General features: G+C 43.2%; 1 protein-coding gene across 4 annotated transcripts in view; it reads right to left on the reverse strand.

The window, feature by feature from the left end:
- Positions 1-2211: 2211 nt before the first annotated feature.
- LOC125445614 (C-C motif chemokine 4-like) overlaps positions 2212-23294 on the reverse strand; it is a 44149-nt gene continuing 23066 nt past the window's right edge. The window contains exons 1-4 of one of the 4 annotated variants that reach the window (XM_048518772.1): positions 14414-14489; positions 5027-5391; positions 3802-3916; positions 2212-2661 (exon numbers count right to left, since the gene is read on the reverse strand). In XM_048518772.1, coding sequence (XP_048374729.1) covers positions 2559-2661; positions 3802-3916; positions 5027-5105 — 297 coding nt within the window. In that variant the 5' untranslated portion in view covers positions 5106-5391; positions 14414-14489 and the 3' untranslated portion in view covers positions 2212-2558. Of the gene's footprint in view, positions 2662-3801; positions 3917-5026; positions 5392-14413; positions 14490-23294 lie in introns of those variants that run through there. The other 3 variants (XM_048518771.1, XM_048518774.1, XM_048518773.1) reach the window with 3 other exon arrangements.

Here is a 23294-nt window from a genome sequence, read left to right on the forward strand (position 1 = left end):
ACAACTTTCACTCAGGAAGACACCTGATTGGCCACTGGGGACTTGATCTGCTGGGCAGATTTGCAAAAATGCTGCTTTGGCAGCAGTTGTCAACCACAACACAAAGATCTTCACTGTGTGACTGAAGGAAAGCTCCAGGATGCTGGCTCTGCCTCCTGCAGCAGGCATCTCCTTTCCCTTCTCTCCACCTTTCTGTGGTGCATAGCTTTGTATTCATGTACAGAAGATACCACTTTAGGAGTGGGGAGTGGGCAAGACTGGGCAACCTGAAGTTTCTTCCAGCTGTATGGAACTATGCAACTGAATGGGAACATGCATAGTTAATCCTCTGGAAGGCTCTTCTGTGTCTCCTTCCCCAAGAGGAACTTTTCAGCAGTAACCACTAGATGGTACTCTCAGACAGCTGCTTCTAGATGTCAGCGCTCTCCACCACAGGCACAAGAATCCACCCCCACCTCCATCTTTCACTACAGTGACCTGCAGGTTCTGTAGTCAGAGGCTAGATGTGCATGGTATGGTAGCATCACCCAGTAAGTGGCAGAAGAATCATAGCTGAGTGGTATGCAAATATTGGAGGCAAAAGGTCCAGGGCTCAATCACCAGCTAAAAGGATGAAATAGCAAGAAATATGAAAGACTTCTTTTCGAGACTTAGGAGAACTTTTGCCTGCTAGAGAAAACTAGATTGATCTCAATAGTTTGACTCCAAGTAAGCAGCTTCATGTATATCCTTCTGAGGAATCTTCCGGTGATCCCTGGCCCCAAGGACATCTGGGTGGCTTCTACAAGGACCAGAGCTTTTACTGTCTTGCCCCCAACCTGGTGGAATAAGCTTCCTAATGAGATCAGGGCCCTGCGGAATTTGAATCAATTTCGCAGGGCCTGCAAGACGGAGCTATTCCGCCAGGTGTTTCCACCAAGTTGGGTTAGATTCCATCATAGTGTTGGGCTCACATGGGCATGAGTAAGAATATTTGGCACCATTTTACTGGGTTGTTCTTTTAGTATATTGTATTGTATTTATTTAATTTACTGTGTTTTAAATGTATTTTTATATTTTTAGTTGGTTGTACGCCACCCTGAGCCCTATGGGAATGGCCGGGGTAGAAATATAAGAATAAAATAAAATAAATATTCAAGCAGGGAGAAAGAAAACATGCATCAGTCTGCAATCCTTGAGCACTTCCCGTTTTTTGCCATCTACCTTGTGTTGATTTAAAGGTGTTCTTTGTGTCTCCAGGTGTATTGGGAACCATTAGCAAAGGATTTTTCAAAAGAAGCCCAGGGGACAAAAGTCCATTTCAGCACCAGCTCACTAGGAATAATCCTCTAAATATATCCAGTCACTATTTTGTGTGAACGGGGCAACGCACATGTTTTGCAATTTCAGTACACAGGACCACAAATCCAGATTATTGGGGAGAATCATTTGTGTGTATTGAAGCTGGAAGACAACATTTTGCCCCAAGCACAAAAAATGGTAACTGCACATACAGACAGGATTGTGTGTCAGGCGCTCTCCCAATAGGCGAGACAAGAGGACCCAACTTGTTGCAAACAAAAAGGGCACGCTGGAGACCTCTGACGTCATCAGACAAACGTACTTTTGGGGCTCAAACCTTTGCAGCCTAAATAAAACTCAATGGTTCTCTAACATGTTTCATATCTACCCTTCTTCAGAGCTCTCACACACAGTCAACACCTTTAGGATTCCATTACTCTGCATCCATCTGTTTTCTCCCTCTCTCATTGTTTTGACCACACACCCCTTCAAAATCCTGCTGCACAGGTTTGCTATATCCTCCCGGATCTGGCACATATTTCTTACTCTGATTTTCAAACCCCCTTATGGCCTGGCCCCCATTTCTCTTTCATTTTTTCTAATAGATACCTTCTGTCTTCCAACTTTACCCCTGTGTCACTGATCGGATGTTGCCTTCTCTTTCCTGGGCTCATGGCAGTTTATGCATTGTTCTTGTTTATTGCTGTTGTTTGCAGCCCTGAGCCCTTTGGGGCAAAAACTGATGCTGAGCTTGTGTGTGTAACCAAATTATGCAGACTCTTCTTCTTTACACCCTCACACCACCTGCTGCTCAAAAGAAGAAAAGCAGTACACGCTTCTATGGACCAGAAGCAGCTATTCTGCAACTCAGGTGCAAAGTTTTGGAAGGAAAAAATGCATCAAAACTCAGAAAGCAATACAGTAAAAATATATACATATATTTATTAGGGGAAATGTTGTTTTCAGTTCATTCCATGTTATACAACACACAAACGCACACATAAATACATACAAAAATATTTTAAAAGTTTGTTCACTTAAATAAAATAATTAATAAGAATAACAGTCTCAGTTTGGGTAAAACAACTTAAATAATTATCACAAATCCCTGAGTTGGTCAATATGCAACTACAGTCTCCCTCTCCGACCAAGAAAACGGCATCGCAGAGTGAAGGGAATATTTTTGCCTTAACGTCTTTTTGTCTCAACGTGAAATTTTTGTCTTAACGTGAAATCTTGTGGACACACGGTGCTTTTGGGCCCCGCTGAAAGTGACTTTATTCTGACACCGCTGGTTTTGTGTCGAGGTAGTTCATGTGGTCTTGGACCCATTGTTCCTTGGGGTTGGCACAGATATATTTGCCTTTTTTTGTAGTAAACCTGGAGAGAATAAAAAAGCAAGATTATTTTCTTATTCTCTTCTGATACCACTTGCACGTTAAAGCATTGCTTGCCTGAGAGGATTTTCAGAAATCTTTCCCTTCCTCTGAGATCTCCACTTTCCTGTCTTCCCTCTTCCTTTATCACTCCCCACAACTTTGGTAAGCATGAAAGAAATGTACAATGCCAGGCATAGAACAATGGCATCCTATCCACTAGTCTGCCCCCTGCCGCCCAATTTAGTCCTCCTTGTTGAACAGCTGCAGATATAGGTGCAATGGGAGAGTCCTCAAAATGAGTACTGGGGATGGGATATTCCAGGCAGACTGGTTTGGTGATTAAGAGCAGGTGCACTCTAATCCGGAGAACTCGGTTTGATTCCCCACTCTGCCACTTAAGCTGTGGAGGCTTATCTGATGAACCAGATTAGCTTGTGTACTCCAACACATGCCAGCTGGGTGACCTTGGGCTAGTCACAGTTCTTCAGAGCTCTCTCAGCTCCACCCACCTCACAGGGTGTTTGTTGGGAGGGGGGAGGAAAGGAGATTGTAAGCCCCTTTGAGTCTCCTTACAGGAGAGAAAGAGGGGGGATATAAATCCTAACTCTTCTTCTTCTTCTTTTAAAAGCATTTTAGCCTGTTGCTTTCTGAAATTCAACAGGGAATGTATCAGGTGGTCTGCAGCTTTTCTCATCACACCCCCTAGCAGAGAAAGCTTTGGGCTTTGTTCTCAGAAGTCCAGGGCTGCCAGAGTAGAGCCAGAGGAATTATCGGATTTGGGGCCTCTTCCTCTAAGTACCCTGGTGTCACAGTCTCTCTGCCCTCCAAACATAGGACTAGTCTCCTTTATACTTAATTTAAACATTTGACAGTTTCCTATTAATGCCCTCCAAGTAACTGGACATTCAGCTAATTATGTCTGAATTTTTAGCTGCTCACAGGAAAAGAGGGATATGGGGCATCGCAACAATAATGGGAGCAGACAAGGGCTGGGTTGGTTTTTTAAATCCTGTGGGTTCCTGATTAGAGTTCTATTTTCAGAGTTTTGCAAAAGAGTAACCCACAGTGCCAAGAGACCCCGGGAGAGCCCACCTGGTTCCCCCTTCTTCATCACCTCAAACAATGTAATGGTTTTACTTACACCACACCCGGTTGAGAACACTTGCTGCTGGTCTCGTAGTAGTCTTTCAGCAAGTTGCGTGGAATTTTCCTTGCTACGTAGCTGAAGCAGCAAGAAGTTGGCGGATCGCCTGCCACTGGAAGAGACACGGCAACACAATTAGCAGGAACGACAACGACAACAAAACTCCAGCAGAGGCAGTCCTGGGTTTCTAAAATGAGATCCCCCCCTGGGATTTCCTGCCTGGAATCTCTTGTCCCCAGGATGTGCATTGATAGATCTGTGCCTTCAAGGTGGAACCTTGCATGCATGAAGATCCCAGTTTCATGAACCGGACTCCCTGCTTAAACTTAGAGGATCTCATCCAGAAGATCCTGGAAAAGACCTGGACAGATGCTTTTTTCCAGTGGACAGTTTGGAGCTAGGTGGACCAGTGGTCCAAGTCAGTTTCAAACAGCTTGATGTATAATTATCCAGTGATGCTGAGAAGACTCACAGTCTGCACATACACACAAGGGCACATAGTTTGGGGCCATTTTGACCCGTGCTTGTTTTGGCTTTGAAGCTTGGTGCTGGAAACAAGGGCATTGCTTAATCCCTGCAGAGCCCTGACATGCCCAAGGGATCGAATGCTGCCACCAGCCCATGAAAAATAGAACAAAGCAGAGCTCAAAGGGTCTCCCACTCTCTTCACTGACCTAAACCAACAGTGACAGATGCTCCTCCAAGTCTGGAGGCGGACAATAGTTTGCTTATTTGGAAGGCGATAGACCGAGTGTGCCCCTGTTTGTTCTGCTGGACCTCTCGGCAGCTTTGGAAACCCCCGAGCATGGTATGCCTCTGTTGGTTGCTATTAATCTACCAAAGGAGGAGATTCCACAGTATCTTTGGGGAAATTTAAGCAGAAGAGACTTCTGTGATAAAGCTAGTGGCTAATATCTAATGGCATGGATATTCCTCCTTTTTGCACCTGGCAATTTTTAAAACTTCAAGCGATATTTTGATGCACAGACCCTAGTTCCCCAAGACATTCTGCTGCATTGAAACAAACAGGAGCATTTCTTGGCCTCCTCCTGTCTGTTTCCACAGGGTCTGTGCAGGAGAACTTCCCAGCAACTTGTGAACCTTGCAGATTAATGGGAGGATTGGGGTGTCACCTTAATTTTCTTCCTCTGGCCCAGATACCCCTTGGGCCAGGAGAAGAAAAGTTCCCACCTCCATCCCACTATTATTTGTTCCAACTGACCTGGAGAGCCGAAGGTCTGGGAGCACAGGGCGAGGAGGAGCAGGAGGGCCAGTGTGCAGGCACTTGCGTAGACCTTCATTGTTTCTGCTGGGTGGAGTGGAGAAGCAGGCGATGGACTGGAACCAGGATCTCTTGGAGGCTGTTGTGGTGTCTGGCAGCAGCTCCGGGCATCCTTTATATCGAATTGCAGCTAGAAGGGATTGAGCAAGACAAACAGTGGAATTTCCAGCTGATGTCACCCTGAAGCGATGCAGAAAATAGAATTCATCACCTGCCATCACAGAGGAAGTCTCTGAGTCACACTTCCACAGAGGAGACCTCAACATCTTCACAGGAAAGATTTATTCTTTTCTTTTTTTTGGCATCTGAGCAGAAGTCGGCCAAGAAAGGAGAGCAGATTAGCGAAAGGGGGGAGAGAGATGCCCCCCTCCAATGCTTTGCTGTATCACTTCTTGCAATCCCCTCTCCTCAACCGTGCTGTGTAGAGCATTGTCTTTTAAAATATGTATATATACGTTTTATTGCTTTTCAATTGAAACATAGAACATGAAACATAAATGGACTGAACACTAATGAAACAAAACAGTTACAGCAGAGCATAAATTGCCTTGTATACTAACAAGACAGTTATAACTAGACAGTTACTTTACATGACTTCCTCTATCTTATAATCAAATCTTAAATCTAGTTTAATTTATCAAGGTGGCTAGTTGCTTTCATAACACAACTTTTCTGTCTTTTGTAACACTTTGTAATTAACTTTTAGATATTATCATATTACATACTTTTGAATTATTTCAATTTTACAGTTCTTTTCTAAATGAAACAAAACAGTAACAACAGAACATAAATTGCCTTGTATACTAACAAGACAGTTATAACTAGACAGTTACTTTACATGACTTCCTCTATCTTATAATCAAATCTTAAATCTAGTTTAATTTATCAAGGTGACTAGTTGCTTTCATAACACAACTTTTCTGTCTTTTGTAACACTTTGTAATTAACTTTTAGATATTATCATATAACATACTTTTGAATTATTTCAATTTTACAGTTCTTTTCTAAATGAAACAAAACAGTTACAACATAAATTGTCTTGTATACTAACAAGACAGTTATAACTAGACAGTTACTTCTTCTATCTTATAATCAAATCTTAAATCTAGTTTAATTTATCAAGGTGACTAGTTGCTTTCATAACACAACTTATCTGTCTTTTGCAACACTTTGTAATTAACTTTTAGATATGATCATATTACATACTTTTGAATTATTTCAATTTTACAGTTCTTTTCTAAATATAGAATATATTCGTCCCAGGCTTTCTGGAATTTCTCCCAAGATAGGTCTTTTATTTTTGTAGATAACTTGTCAAGTTGTAGATATTCAGTTACGTGAAGCATCCATTCATCTATTGTGTAGTGCAGAGGTCTTCAAACTATGGCCCTCCAGATGTTCATGGACTACAATTCCCATCAGCCTCTGCCAGCATGGCCAAGTGGCAGGGCTGATGGGAATTGTAGTTCCTGAACATCTGGAGGGCCATAGTTTGAAGACCCCTGGTGTAGTGTATTGTCAAAGGCTTTCACAGGCGGAATCAACTGTTTGTTGGGGGTTTTCCAGGCTATTTGGTTGTGGTCTGGTGGTTTTATCCTTATGGAACTCAACCCACCAGAGCACAGCCCAGAAAACCCACAACGGCCCGTGTTCAGTGTAGAACGCTATCTTGGGCAATCTAGGAAAACGGCAAAATGCAGAGATTTTTTTTCTATTCATTTTCCATTCAGGGAAGCGGAGCTAAATGTAGTTGTTGGGGGGATTTTTGTGGTTTGGGTTGGAGAGAGAAGGATGTTGTTATCTTGAAACCGAAATTTAAATTGTGTTTCGGTGAAATTCCCAACGTCTATATTCTGCTATATGATTACACTACTGTTTCTCCAAAGGGTAGCATACCCTGTTCTTCCTTTATATACAACAACCCTGTAAAGTAGGTTAGGCTGAGAGACTTTAACAGGGTGAAGGGTACTTACCATGGTGGCAGGGTAGGGATTTCACCCCTGGTCTCCTAGATCGAGTCAAACATGCAAACTGCTATATCACATCAGCCTGATCCAGTCTTAGCTGTTTCTTCTACAATTTAAAAGCCTGCAGGGTACCTTTCTTTCGGCTTAGCTGCCTTGAATTCCTACCTGCCTTCCTTGAGTCCCCTCTAGTAGTGAAAAGGTGATTTTATATATCTATATCTATATCTATATCTATCTACATATATCTATATCTATATCTATACCCGTGGTGGCGAACCTTTGGCACTCCAGATGTTATGGACTACAATTCCCATCAGCCCCTGCCAGCACTATATCTATATCTATATCTATCTACATATATCTATATCTATATCTATACCCGTGGTGGCGAACCTTTGGCACTCCAGATGTTATGGACTACAATTCCCATCAGCCCCTGCCAGCATGGCCAATTGGCCATGCTGGCAGGGGCTGATGGGAATTGTAGTCCATAACATCTGGAGTGCCAAAGGTTCGCCACCACTGATCTATACCTATATACCTATATATCTATATCTATATCTATATCTATATCTATATCTATATCTATATCTATATCTATCTATCTATCTATCTATCTATCTATCTATCTATCTATCTATCTATCTATCTATCTATCTATCTATCTATCTATCTATCTATCTATCTATCTATCTATCTAGCTACATATCTATCTATCTATCTATCTATCTATCTATCTATCTATCTATCTATCTATCTATCTATCTATCTATCTATCTATCTATCTATCTATCTATCTATCTATCTATCTATCTATCTATCTATCTATCTATCTATCTATCTATCTATCTATCTATCTATCTATCTATCTATCTATCTATCTATCTATCTAGCTAGCTAGCTAGCTAGCTAGCTAGCTAGCTAGCTAGCTACATATCTCTCTCTCACTATCTATCTATCTATCTATCTATCTATCTATCTATCTATCTATCTATCTATCTATCTATCTATCTATCTATCTATCTATCTATCTATCTATCTATCTATCTATCTATCTATCTATCTATCTATCTATCTATCTATCTAGAGAGATAGAGATAGAGATATACCGCTGAAGTGCTAAACATAATGAGTGGGAAAGCAGCAAAACAGACAACCTTTAGCAGAGAAGTAAAGAAGTAAACAGCCTTTCTATCTATACCCGTTACATCTTTGCACAAAACTGTCAGTTGGATTTTACTGCACAGAGAAGCAGCCAACGCATTGCTTAAAAGAATAAAAGGTAAATGTTTATTAGGAACTACATTTAGGATAAGAAAGAGGGACAGATAACATGTTGCTACCTTGCTAGCTAGGAAGGGTCTCTGCTGCAAACTTTCGAAAAGAAGCAGGATATTAGACCAGAGAGTATCAATCTAAGGACAGACAAGAGGTGACACAGAAGGACAGAGGGGTCACTAACTTTACAGCCCTCTCCAGCTGACCACTTGCCCACTCCTTTACTGGGTCAGTTCCTTTGCACATTAGACATTGCTATATCCAACACTGTCTTGGTTTGGAATTTTTTTAAAAAAAGCATCTCCCATGCACATCTGGAGTGACTGTAAATCTGAAACAAACAATCTAAGGAGAAAAAACAAATACTGCAGACGCTAACCAAGATTTAATCTGCCAGAATAGCAAGCCGTACAATTAGTGTCAGATCTGCTGCCATACTTGGACTTTGATTTATCTTGAATTTTGATCCATATTGCTTGAACGTCGATTCATATGAATTGATGTGGACCTGTGCTACACATCTGCCAGATCCAGTGTTGTCTTCCGTTTATTCTTTTGGTTCGATTCTCACATTGGATGTAGCCATTTAAGCTGCTGCTGCAGACCTGACACTAATTGTGCAGCTTACTATTCTTGAAGATTAAATCTTGGATAGCATGGGCAGAATTGGTTATGTGTCCTTAGTGAAGAAGAAGAAGAAGAAGAAGAAGAAGAAGAAGAAGAAGAAGAAGAAGAAGAAGAAGAAGAAGAAGAAGAAGAAGAAGAAGAAGAAGAAGAAGAAGAAGAAGAAGAAGAAGAAGTTTGGATTTATATCCCCCCTTTCTCTCCCGAAGGAGACTCAAAGGGGATGACAATCTCCTTGCCCTTCCCCCCTCACAACAAACACCCTGTGAGGTAGGTGGGGCTGAGAGAGCCCAGAAGAACTGTGACTAGCCCAAGGTCACCCAGTGCACAGGGAGTGCACAGGCTAATCTGAATTCTCCAGATAAGCCTCCACAGCTCAAGCGGCAGAGCTGGGAATCAAACCCAGTTCCTCCAGATCAGAGTACACCGGCTCTGAGCCACTACGCCACTGCTGCGCCACTAAGGTTAGTGCTTGTTTGTTTTCAATATAGTGACTGCAAGTCAGACCATTGTTTCGTCGAACTCAGCGTGTAGGGATGAGCCGCTGACCCAGCAGCACCGTAGGCAGAGCGCTGGCATGCTGGCCCAACTACGGCCTTCTGGTCGCACCCGCTCCCCCATCCCCCACCCCCCGGTGAGTCACAGGTCATGAACTACCTGGCTCACAACCACCAGGTGTCCCAGACAAAGGGACAATGGAGCCTTTGCCCCCAGGTGTGGATTAGACCCAGACGCAGACACTTCCTCCCGCACGTAGCAGCCCGATGAGATCATGCATCACATGATGATCTCCCGCTCTCCCGCTCTCCCACCGATCCACCCCTTTACACGCCCCCGCTGTAACCCTAATAAAAGGTGCCAGAAACTAGCATGCGGCAGAGTTGCCAGGATCACGGACCCCCGCGCTCCCGCTGCTGGCTCTCTCCACCAGATGATATCTCCGCGTCTCGTCTCGTTCCTACGAAAGACCCCCGCGGGCACGACTACCAGCGCTGTGTGCTTTGGCTGGTTGAGGCCATCAAGCTAAGACAGGTCTTTCCCAGGTCTGCTCTTTTCAGCTGGACATCGAGCAAGGAGCCTCCGGCACTGGCTCTGCCAACTTCAGCTTGGAAAAATCATGGACATTTAGGGTTGGAGTTTGCAGAAGATGCAGTTTAATAGGGGAAGGAGCTCGACAGGGATTCAGTTCCATAGAGTCTCCCCTCTAAAGCTGCCATTTTATCCAGGGGAACCCGCTCTTTGTAGTCTGGAGGCCAACCGTAATTCCCAGGAGATCTCCAGGGCCCACCTGGAGGTTGGCAACCCTATCTGCCAGTGGACTTATGACTCCACTTTTCTAGAGCACATACCTACAGTACATATGCAATATCGAAGGAATGGTAGCTAATTAGGCACACTTTTACTGTTAATGGAGAGGAAATTAGGGCCTGCCATCCTAAAAACGCTTCTTTGTCTCCAAGGCCTAATCTAGTCTTGTTCATGCCTCCTTGAGCTGATTTAACAATTTTATGTAAAACATTTTAATGCTGCCTTTCCACTCGATTAGGGTCTTAAAGAGAAAGCAAGCAATTGGGACCCCCTAAGTCTGCTCTCGGACTGATGCTACTTATACTTAACTTTTCAGCAGCCTCCGGTACATCTCTGGGGAAGTGGCAGATACATTTTTAAAACAAACAAACAAACAAACAAACAAATAAATCAGGTGCAGAGCAGCCAAACAGCCAGGATTATAGATAGTTTCCAAATTATTCAGGATGGTAAAAACCCAAGCAACCTGCAAAGAGCTGCTAACGGATCTCTCCCAACTCAAGTGAATGGTCAATAGAATGACTGGTGCAGTGTAAGGAAAACTAGAGGGAAACATTTGGGGTGGGGGGCAGGGAACGGCTCCACAAGATGAATCTGAAGTGGCTGATGAAGTAAAGCCAAGTCTTTATTTACGGTCAATGACCAAATACTGATAAAGACATGTTGGTGTTGTAGTGGAACTCTCAAAGAAAATGCGGAGCAAAAAGGGCACATTTCACATTAAAAATTATTAGGAAAAGGATGTAAAAGAAACCAGGCAGTATCCTCATGTCATGTCTATGACCCTCATTCAATACTGGACTCTGGATTTTGTAATTCAGAAATCTTTATCGAAACAAATGGGTGCACCTGGCTTTGCTAAAGTCAGTTCTAACCCCTTGCATACCTGGCCCTTCCTTTTATCCTCTCCAATGCCCACATCCCTCCTTCCCCATTCCCAAGGATGTGCCAGAGATGCTTCTAATTATCTACAGTTGCCAGCATGAGAGAAGGAGAGGGAAAAAGAAAGAACCATTAACCCAGAGAGGTTAATGGTAAAGAGAGAGCAACCATTAAGCAAGCACAGACACTCTGTTGTGTAAATCTGTGGGGCATCTGCTTTAGTATGACTATGGAAAAATTAGGTGTTAACTAACTCATTGCCCCACACAGTTGTTTAACCCATCGGGTGCCATTCTTGGGGAGAAGGGAGAAACTGACCACCTTGCTGAAATGAAGTGGATTTTGCATGCCCGACGTGTAGAAATCTGCAACATCATTGAGAAATCCAACTGGTGCGTTTGATTTCCCTTGAAGTCACCGCTCTGTGGAAATATTGACACACGCAAGCCTTGAGGTTGTTGAAAGAGCAGAAACTATGCGTCTGCTTCTAGAATTGTAGGATTGGACAGAACTGAATTTTCTCCAGCCCTCAGACAGAATTCGCCCAGATCCCTGGGCAACAGTCATGTAAACACAGACATTTGCACTTTTAGTAATGCAACCCTAAACAGAGTTACTCCTTTGCAAGCTCATTGATTTTAATGAACGTAGAAATATAGAACTCTGACTAAGACTGCACTTTTAGGTTTCACATCAATAGAGACTAGATTTAAATTGTGGAACCTGAACAGACTTAATATTGAATGAGGCCCCAGGAATGCAAGATGCAGAAGCAGAGAAGTTAGCCAGTAAGGTCCGGAGAGTAGCAGTTAACCTCTGAAGATAGAGATATTGGGACTCACGCTCTACCAGTGAGCTTGGTTTCCTCATCTCAGATGTGTGGGGCCCATTGTGGATCAGCACCGGCGAGCAAACTATGTGATGTTCATGTTCGGAAGCAATCTCAAGGTAAAATAGACTTGTAACTATACAGATGAGGAGACGGACACTACATCACAAGCCAGGGGACTAAAGGCTACTAGGATTACCACCAGCAGGGAATCCAGTGTGGGGGCATGGCGGGGGTGTGGAGGGGGCAATCTGCGGCATTCTGGGGGCATTCCAGGGTGTTCCGGGGGCGTTCCCAGGTGTTCTGGGATTTGGCCGGGGCATGGTGCACACATGTCCTGGGCGCAGTTCCCCCTAGCTCCGGCCCTGCCTCAGGGTGACTTTGGCCCAGCCTACCTCACAGGTTTGTTGCGAGGATAAGCAGGAGTGCCATGTATGCTCCCATGACCTCTCCGAGGGGAAGCCATTGTAATAATGCATAGATATAATATTTGACTGCTCTTGTAGACCAGGCTACTGCACAAGAGAAAATAATAACATAAATGTCTTACTACCAGAGTCAGGATACCTGAGACACGGATCCTTGTTTTAATCTATTGCTTCAATTTTAGTTTCCATGGCAGAATTTCTGGGATATAAATACACCAATTGGTTATAGTCTAAGTTGGGGGGAGGGGGGGGCAATACTGGATATAAGCCATGGGCTAATATTGTAGTAGATATTTAAAAATGGAACAAACTTCATACCGGAACCATTATATCCGATAAAACACACAGCCAAACAATTTGAATATTTCAATTAATTTTTTTCTTATAATAATAATAGTTCTCATAATATTTTCTCTACATAATAATCCACTTTTATCACACCTCGAACCTGAGTTGATAACTTCCCTTGTTCCATTATCTCTTACTCAAACCTTTTTTTAATAAAACCTTGTTCAGTACAAGTAATTAATAACTGTCCAAAGCTCATTTCTCCACCATTTAATTTATGACACTTTTTGATTTTCTAGTACAGGGCAATTGGTATCCTTGCAGTCATTAATATAGCATAAATCAGTTCCATTTCCTGTCTTGAACCAAATTCTTTTAAAAATGGGGACGTTTTGACTCAGTTGCCAAGAAACAAGTCAAAGCTTGTGATTAAGCATAAAAATACTTAAGTGAAATGAATTTCACTGAATCCTGATGTGACCAAGCATAAAAAAATGATGACTAACTGTGATTTTTACAGAATAGTCCTGCACAGAATTGCACATTTTAAAATCCATGAGTTTCAAACGCTACAGCTGTTGGAAGATGTTCTTTTACTCACCTACGTCATTTCACTGAGAATGAAAACAAGCTCAGTTCCAAACACAGATTACAATCATGCATATTAGTCACATTGAAGATATCAATTGACACCCTTTGCTCACACACAGATTCCTGAGAACCGAGGCAGACTTTAGCCCCAACATATCCCTCTTATTATCCTTTTCGTTTGTTTCAAGTGTAAGTTGGAGCCATTTCAGAGCTCCCATTTTGATGGTAGCGTGAGCTTCGAGCAGTGGTGGGATTCAGCAGGCTTGAACGACTTCGACAGAACTGGTTGTTAAATGGTGCTTGTAAACAACCAGTTGTTAAATTATTTGAATCCCACCACTGGAACCGGTGTACAGTGGACACAGTGTGTAACTGGACACAGTGGACACTGTGTAACAGACTTTCCTCTGTGTTACATCTCTGAAGATGCCAGCCACAGATGCAGGCGAAACGTTAGGAACAAGATCTACCAGACCACGGCCACACAGCCCGGAAAACCCACAACACCACAGCTCTTTTGTCAGACTTTCAACACAGTTCATATGAAGAAGGAGAGTTTGGATTTATATCCCCATTTTCTCTCCTGTAGAGACTCAAGGTGGCTTACAAGCTCCTTTCCCTTCCTCTCCCCACAACAGACACCTTGTGAGGTAGGAGGAACTGAGAGAGTTCTGAAGAACTGTGTCTAGCCCAAGGTCACCCAGCAGGAATGTAGGAGTGTGGCAACACATCTGGTTCACCAGATAAGCCTCTGCCACTCAGATGGAGGAGTGGAGAATCAAACCCGGTTCTCCAGATTAGAGCGCACCTGCTCTTAACCACTACACCACGCTGGCATGGTGCATGTGCTTTTTTGGTCACAGCTGACCTATGCAGACTGCAGGGTTTTCAAGGCAAGAGACTGCTCAGATCTGGTTTGCCGTTGCCTGCCTGCCTGCCTCTGAATCACCCGTCTGCTATTCCATGGAGGTCTCCCATGCCAATACTAGCGAGCATCAAGCCGGAGACCTGTGTGACTGGCTGAAGGTCACCCAGTCAGTTTCCACTGCGCAAGAGGGGATTCATTTCCAACCTCATTTTCCAACACCTTAACCACTCACTATATCACACTGGCTCTCGATGCATGTCTTACTTGTTTCATTTTCCATTGCGCGGGTACTGTTAGGTGATTTTCCTTTTTTGCTTTTCTTCTTTGAGTTCGTCAGAAGGGTGAATTATAAGTAACGTAAAAAGCTACTAATGATTGTTTGTGCAGCTAAAGATGAATTTATCTTTTTCTGAAATTGTTGTTTTCATGGTGATCTGTTGAACCTACAGAAAAGCCTCAGTTTACCAGGGTCCAAAGAGAAAATATGGAAAATTTCTATGGGGAATTCTGAGATTTGAATGTCAGTGGTGTCAGATTTCCAAAGTTTCCCCTACCTCCCTAGTGGTTTGGAGAAGGATGCTGATTTTTTCACTCGAAGAGAAATCTCCTAAGACACAAAAAGAGAATATTTCCTTTGGGGATTACCAGACAAACATTTCTTCAATGTTCAACTTGCTGGTGGAAGGGGAAAGGAATCCTATATGTGTTGCCAATGGTGGTTGTGAAATAAAGCTAGAGAGGGAAACATCTTGTTGAGGCTTAGCAAGTTGAGACCTGGGTCAGTTGGCTAAATTCTGCATCTCCTGTGGTAGAAAAAGGTGCCTGCAATTGCTCTTTACCATAACCTGACCTACCGACACTCACTCACTCACTCACACACACTCTCTCTGTCTCTCTCTCTCTCTGTCTCTCTGTCTCTGTCTCTGTCTCTGTCTCTGTCTCTCTCTCCTGTTCTCCTCTCACAATAATTGCTGGCAGACAACTCCCCAGTCAATTTCACCTCTGCAGAGAAGGGTTTTCTCAGCCCTTGCCCTGTGCGGATGGGTAGTTTTGAGGATGAAACCATAAAAAGAAAACATAAAAAGAAAACCGTAAAAATAATTAAAAAACCATAAAAATAATAAAAATAATAATAAAAAGAAAAACCATAAAAAGAAAACATCTGGCCTCCCATGGGTTCATAAAAAGGGGAATAGAATAGCTGAAGCCATCTATAGTTTAGCATTTTATGTATTTTAATTAAATTATATATATGATGTTTTAAACTTTTATTCTTGTTGGAAATCGCCCTGAGCCTTCGGGGAGGGCGGTATATAAATGTAACAAACAAACAAACAAACAAATAAGCCAGATCTTAATATTCAGGCAGATCCCTATGGGAGAAGGTGGCTGTTAACATATCCAGGACCCTGTTTGTTTAGGACTTTACAAAGTAAGCACCAGTCACAGTTGCTTTTGGATCAATGGATGGAACCAAAGTTACCTTTCAGCAAAATCCAGGTCTCAGAACTGGGGAGGGCAACAGTTAATTGTATGATGTTATTTCACATGGCAAGCTTTTTCTTGTGAATCTTCCTGCATCTTCCTGGACCAGACTTTGTTTCTCTCTCAGTAGTTGAACCCATGTGGTGTTAGCAGGTTATACTGCACAGAGAAGTGGTTAACACATGGATTAAAAAAGAGTAAAGAGGAAATGTTTATTAAGGAACAGCGTGTAGGATAGGAAAGGGGGGAGGGATAGCATGCTGCTGCCTTGGTAGTTAAAGACCGCCCAAGCAGGCTATTAGACCTGAGCGTATCAGTCTAAGGACAAACAAGAGGTGACACAAAAGGACAGAGGGGTCACTTACTTGACATCCCTCTCTAGCTGACCGCTTGCCTGCCCCCTACTAGGTCTTCTCTGTTCCTTTGCGCTCTGGACATTGCTACTTCCAACAAATGAGAGAATGGAACCTGTGACCGCATTCATCATGTATGAAATGTAACAACCAAGTCCCTTCCAGGTTCTCACACAGGGACTCACACCTGATGGATTTATAACAGGTCCCTCTCTTTGCCATAGCCCCCCCCCCCCCCCCGAGATTTAGGTTATAGAAGTCTGTATAAAATATCAATTTCATATGCCTTTGGGGAACTAGGGTCTGGCTCATGAAACTTAAGCTGGAATAAGCGTTGTTAGTCTAAAAGGCGCAGTTTGATTTCTAGTTTAATTTCTACCAAATCCATTCAATATGACTGTGACTTAAATGTGCATCCTGTACAATCCACCAGAAGGGCCTGATCTTGCAACAACTCCTGGCCCATCCCAATAAATAAATACAGCAAAAATGTCAGCCCCCACTTAGTAAACTGCAGCACAATTTGTAAAGCAGAAGGTAAAGGGCAAGGTAGTCCCTTGGGCAAGCACCAAGTCATTACTGACCCATGGGGAGATGCCACATTACATTTACTACACATAATGTGTTTACAGGCTGGTTTGCTGTGGCATTCCCCATACATCTACACTTACCCCCAGCAAGCTGGGCACTCATTTTACCCACCTCAGAAGGGTGGAAGGCTGAGTCAGCCTTGAGCCGGCTTCCAGAAACTGACTTCTGTTGGGATCAAACTCAGGCCCCTTCCGCACACGCAAAATAATGCGTTTTCAAACCACTTTCACAACTGTTTGCAAGTGGATTTTGCTATTCCACACAGCTTCAAAGAGGACTGGAAGCAGTTTGAAAGTGCACTATTCTGCATGTGCGGAATGAGCCTATGGCTGTGAGCAGAGCTTTGACTGCAGTATTGCAGCTTACCCCTCTGTGCCATGGGGGTCTCTAAAGCAGAAAATTGTGGGTCATTCCCACTGTAGTTTCAGAGGATAACCATGTTGGTCTGTAGTAGAACAGTCAGATTGGAGTCCAGTAGAGAGACAAGTAAGAGTTTCAGGGTGTAAACTTTCAAGAGTCCAAACTCCTTTAATCAGAGACAGTAGAATAGAACTGCAGATCTGAGTCAACTTCTATTCTGGAGAAGAAGAGAAAAGTTTGGATTTATATCCCACCTTTCTCTCCTGTAAGGAGACTCAAGGTGGCTTACAAGCTTCTTTCCCTTCCTCTCCCCACAACAGACACCTTGACCCCTTCCGCACACACAAAATAATGCTTTTTCAAACCACTTTCACAACTGTTTGCAAGTGGATTTTGCCATTCCGCACAGCTTCAAAGAGCATTGAAAGCAGTTTGAAAGTGCATTATTCTGCATGTGCGGAATGAGCCCTTGTGAGGCAAGTGGGGCTGAGAGACTCCTGAGGGAACTGTGGGGCTGAGAGAGTCCTGAGGGAAGCCTCTTCCACTCAGGTGGAGGAGTAGGGAATCAAACCTGGTTCTCCAGATTAGAATCTACCTGCTCTTAACCACTACACCACGCTGGCTCTCTACTGTATCTGATGAAGAAAGCTGTGACTCTCAAAAAACTTACTTCCTGAAACTTTTGTTGACCTCTAAGATGCCACTGGACTCAAATCTAGCTGTAGCTAACTAAACTTTCCTAACCTCAGGAGAACCAACCAAATGTTTCCTGTCATCTGTATGTTTCCAAGACCTCCACTTGCCCTTCCATAAAAGCTCAGACAAGTTTTTACAAAGAACACACAATTTAAAAAAGATAGTTTGCATAAGAAACTGCCAACCGCAAAGTAAACTAAGCATTGTGACCTCCATAAAACAAGTCCTTGAGAGGAAAAACAAAAGCAGCCACAGAAAGGGGAGAAATCCAAACCCATTCTGAAAAACAAGTTAGGAACCAAAACAGTTGTTTGTGATAGATGTTGTGATTCTGTGTGTTTTTAGATATGGATGGATAGTTTATTTTGAGATTTTTTATGTATTGTTAGAAATATAACACAGTGCAATGAATTATATATTTAATATATCTTAATGGATCTTTATTAGACTTCTCAACCTTTTTGATTCCTGAGAAAAATGAAAGCTTTTTCAAAAAGAGCAGACTTTCCAAAAGGAACAGGGCATCCTACGCAGTCTATCAAGCAGGGGATGGTTTTCAATGCCAACTGCAGAGAGATCATTGCAAAGGGGCACTGGTGGAATTAGTAATGTTGGCACACAGATTCCTGCATTTCATGTTGTATAGTGGTTAGACTACATGACTAGGGCCCCTTCTGCACATGCAGAACAATGCATTTTCAATCCACTTTCAATGCACTTTGCAGCTGTGTGGAATAGCAAAATCCACTTGCAAACAATTGTGAAAGTGGATTGAAAGTGCATTATTCTGCATGTGTGGAAGGGGCCTAGGTCCTAGGACTTGGAGAAGCTGGATTCCAATCTCCACCCTGCAAAGAAAAACACCCAAAAAACCCCTCACGGGATGAAGTAGAAGGCATTTTCATGTGTTCATGTGCACTGCATTTCAGGAGGCAAAGAGAAATCTATCACATTGTCTGGCTAGCTTCACACACTATGGCATGGTGGTGGTGCTATTTGATAGGCTGTGTAGGTTTTAAGCACACGAAGCAGCGACTGTGCAGGTTTTAAGCACACGAGTGGGGCAGAAAATCCCTAAAATGGATTTTGGAGAGTGTGGTTGCAAATTCATGGTTGCGTTGGAGGGTGTCAGTGTTAACAGCTGTCCGAATTTTGCAGCCAGGCCTGCTCAAGATGTTTCACAGTCGGGGGAGGGGAAATGACCGCTTTCCAGCAAATCAGCCACAGAATTCCAACGATTTTCTTTCCAGAAGGGCCTCTGTGAGCCAAGGAGCTGTCATCCGAATCTGGGATTGCTCAACAGCCTCCAGATGGGAGGAGCTAGGCACAGGGATGCCAGGAAGCTGCCTTCGGCTTTTATTGTAAATTACATCACAAAAAGATCTGTTTCAGCGCAGTGCAGCACCCTGGTCTAGCCCCGTCATCTCACATGATGCTGAGAAAAACTCAAGTGATAAGTTTAATAACCTGGCAAAGCTACCTTGCCCCATCAGCAGTCCCGACTCAGGTTCTGGCATCAACTTTACAACAGTGCAGGGATGAGCGATGGCTTGGGAAGTTCTTGCTGGAACAGGCAACGTTTGATGTACAAAAGAAGAAGAGTTTGGATTTACACCCCACCTCTCTCTCCTTTTAAGGAGACTCAAGGTGGCTGACAAACTGCCTTCCCTTCCTCTCCCCACAACAGACACCTTGTGAGGTCGACGGGGCTGAGAGAGTTCTGAGAGAACTGTGACTAGCCCAAGATCACCCAGCAGGATCGTAGGAGTGTGGAAACACATCTGGTTCACCAGATAAGCCTCGGCCACTCAGATGGAGGAGTGGGGAATCAAAGCCGGTTCCTCCAGATAATGTCATCTGTTATGAGACTTCAAAATTTGGATTATTTTGTGAAAATGTGGAACCCTGTGATTAACTGTTTAAAAGACGAGGGTGAATATGTGTACTTACTAAGAACTCTTCAGTTATAATTAATAATGAGACATGACATTTATTTAAGTATAAAAAGAAAAACGCTTGTCAGGAAGAATGGAGATAATGTAAAGGTTAATTAAGATGTTATGTTTGATGTGTTTAATCTCTAGTGGAAGTCTATAGATATATGTTTGTTAAGGATAGGATAACTGACTGTATTAAATCCTCTTTTTTGTTTTTTTGTTTATTGTTATAATTGATGAAATAAGAATAAATTAATTTTTTAAAAAAATTCTGGAGAATGAGTGCAAAGCCCCCCCCCCCTCCAGATGACAGACAAGCACTTGGTGCTTCTTTGAAAATTTTAATATATTATTATTATTATTATTATTATTATTATTATTATTATTATTATTATTATTATTATTATTATTATTATTATTATTATTACTACTACTACTACTACTACTATTATTATTTATACCGGGGGAGGGCGGTATAAAAATGCAATAATAAATAAATAAATAAATAAATAAATTTCTATACCGCCCAATCCCCAAAGGGCTCCGGGCGGTGAACAACATAATATATAAACAATAAGCAGGAGCAACCGCATAATACAAACATAGGCTCCGTCAATAAAACATCTTAAAATACATAAAAACAGCGGCTAACAATTAGCAAATTAAACAAGAGGCGTCCAGGCTCAATTTAAAAACCCACCCCAAGAAGGGGGGGACGGCAGGCCCCTCAATATGAGGAGCTCTGTTGTACCAGTGCCAAAGCAGGAGCGGGGGGGGGGGGCCCATATCAGCGGCTGGACACTTCCTCAAAATATTTTTTAAAAACCTTAGAAAGTTTATGCAAATTTAAACAGTATCTGTGTCTCTGCAGTGCCCACTTTTCCTATTAGGACATCAGCTGTCAGCAGCGACTAGTGCTCTGGTTTATTCAAACAAATTAGCCTAACCACATGTCAGGAGGGAAGAAAAGGAAACTGCTGCCTTGCCAAAATACCATGGATTTTTCTGCTCTAAAGCAGACTGGCCAACTTCCTTCCTTCCTTCCTCTTTTTTCTTCCTTTGGGGGAATTCCTGTATTCTGTCTCGCTGCTGAGATGCTGACATACAATTTTGTTGAGTCCAATTTTTCTCTTGGTCCATCTCACCATGGCATGGCACAGTCATGCTAAGATTCCAAGCATTTAGGACTTCAGGGGTCTTCAAACTATGGTCCTCCAGATGTTCATAGACTACAATTCCCATCAGCCCCTGCCAGCATGGCCAGGTGGTAGGACTCATGGGGATTGTAGTCTATGAACATCTGGAGGGCCATAGTTTGAAGTTATGGGTGGTTTAGTTTAGAAGCAAAGTTGAGAGTTGTAGGAAAAACCACAAGGAAACCTTCAGCCCATGGCTTGGGGCCTTTGCTGGGTTGTGTAGGCCACCCTGGTGGGTTGTGAACCCCTATACAGCTTTTCCCCCAAGCCTTTTGGAAGAGCACCACTACTCAGAGAGCAAAAGATCCATACCTCCTGCCTCCAGTGCTGGGATTCAACAGGTTTGCACCCTTTTTGGCAGAACCTGTTGTTAAAATGGTGCTTGTTAAATTGTTTGAATCCCACCACTGCCTGCCCCTATTGTATGCAAGCTGAGAAGAGCAACAGGATGGTGAAGTCAAGCCACTCAGGTGGTGTTGAAGATTCTGCCATATTGCTGACCCTTGGCTTCTCCCTCAAAATGGGACTACTCCTGGTCCTGGCACGTGTTTCATATTCCTGGCTCTTTTGGTCTGCTATCCATGGTCCTGACCTCGACACCAGTGAAGTCATAACTTTGGCTCCCTTCTTCCCATCACAACTCACTGATCATTTCCTGTCACGTGTCTGTAGCTCAGCAGGTCCCAATGTTGTCAGATTACCGCACAGAGATGCAGTAACACATGGATTGAAAGGATTAAAGATAAATATTAGGGAACTACGTTTACGAAAGGAAAGAGGAGGATGGAGATAGCGAGCCATTTCCTCGCCAACTAGGGAGTCTCTACTCAGCTTCCAAGAAGAAGAAGGATATTAGAACGAAGAGTATCAATCTAGGGACAGACAAGAGGTGACACAAAAAGGATAGAGGGGTCCCTAACATTACAGCCTTCTCTAGCTGACCACTTCTCTACCCCCTGTGTGGCCGCCTTCTCAGTTCTTTTGCACACTAGACATTGCTACTTCCAGTACCCAAGACTTGAGAAAACTGTACCTCTGAGCTAGAGGTTTAAAAGACAGATGTTCTTTCTCAATTCAGCTACCCCCAATCCTTTAACCAGAGATGCTAACATGAACTTGGAGCCTTCTACAAGCCAAGCCGGCACAGGAGATAATGGGCAGGCTGTTCCCGTACAATCCTGATCTGTGGAAAATAGCAAATTAAGTTTCTCAGCTACTGTCTGTGAAGACATTTGGATCATGCTAAGGTTCCCGACAGAGCTGTGGGTGCCCGTTCCAGAGGTCACAACCCTAGTCGCAGGACTGTGGCCTTTCACAAATCAGCCACCCACCCTTATTAGTTTCCTTTTAAGCAGGCAAGAAACCATTTCATTAGGGCTGTGGTGGCGAACCTTTGGCACTCCAGATGTTATGGACTACAATTCCCATCAGCCCCTGCCAGCATGGGCTACTGGCTGCCATGCTGGCAGCTGAATGGGAATTGTAGTCCATAACATCTGGAGTGCCAGTTCGCTCATTAATAATGGTTTTCCGGGTTGCATGGCCGTGTTCCAGTAGCATTTTCTCCTGATATTTTGCCTGCATCTGTGGCTAGCATGTAGATGCAGGTGAAACGGCAGGAGAAAATGTTACTGGAACACAGTCATACAACCCGGAAAACCCACAACACCCTAGTGATTCCAGCCACGAAAGCCTTTGACAATACATTGAACAGTTTCATTCTTTTTTGCTGCTTTTCCTAATTTGTATCCACTGTTGTCATTTTGGTTGCTTTTATCGGTGAATGGTGTATCTTCAGTGTGGTTTTATTTGTGGACACCACCAGCCTTGAGAACCTCAGCCAAGAGATAGAACAGTCAAAAGGGCTGCACCCTTTTACTGAAGCACGGGCTTCAGTAGAGGTGGCAAAATGACACCCACAGGGCAGGATTTGCACCAGACCCCATCCAGCCTGCACACTGCTCTTGGTTTGACTTCAGTCCCTGTGCTGCTGTGGTTTCGAGAGTTATTTCCTTTCTCTCTGTGGTCGTGTTTGGGTTACAGCCGGCAGCCTTTTCTGCTGGGTCAGTGAGTTAAAGCACACTTTCTGTTTCAGTGGGATTTTCCAGATAGGCCTCTTTCCAAAAGGCTGGGAATCATTTGCGCTCTTCAAAGCCCTGAAGGAATCTGAAAGAAAAACAGAAGCCAGGCTGAACAGGACTTCCAACAAGCCTCCTTATTTGATTGATTTGCACTGACATCTTCATCTGGCTCTGTCCGGGTCTTCCGCATAAAGAAAGCGGGCACATAACCCTCGTGGATCTGGAGTAGCCAACATTGGGAAATGGTGGCTCTGATTTTACCTTATTTATTTTTTTAAATTGCTAGTTTACCAGGGTAAAAAAAAAATAGTTGGGTTCCCAGTTGTGCATTTAAGAGTAGCTTGATCTGCAGAAATCAGTCGTCAAAATCTTCCCTGGTCTGGAAGTAAGCAGAAAAATGAACCTGCACACATTTTTAATATTTTTTTTTATTTTGCCATGGAGGG

Source organism: Sphaerodactylus townsendi, linkage group LG16, assembly GCF_021028975.2.
Source record: "Sphaerodactylus townsendi isolate TG3544 linkage group LG16, MPM_Stown_v2.3, whole genome shotgun sequence".
In the NCBI taxonomy this organism is placed as follows: Eukaryota; Metazoa; Chordata; class Lepidosauria; order Squamata; family Sphaerodactylidae; genus Sphaerodactylus; species Sphaerodactylus townsendi.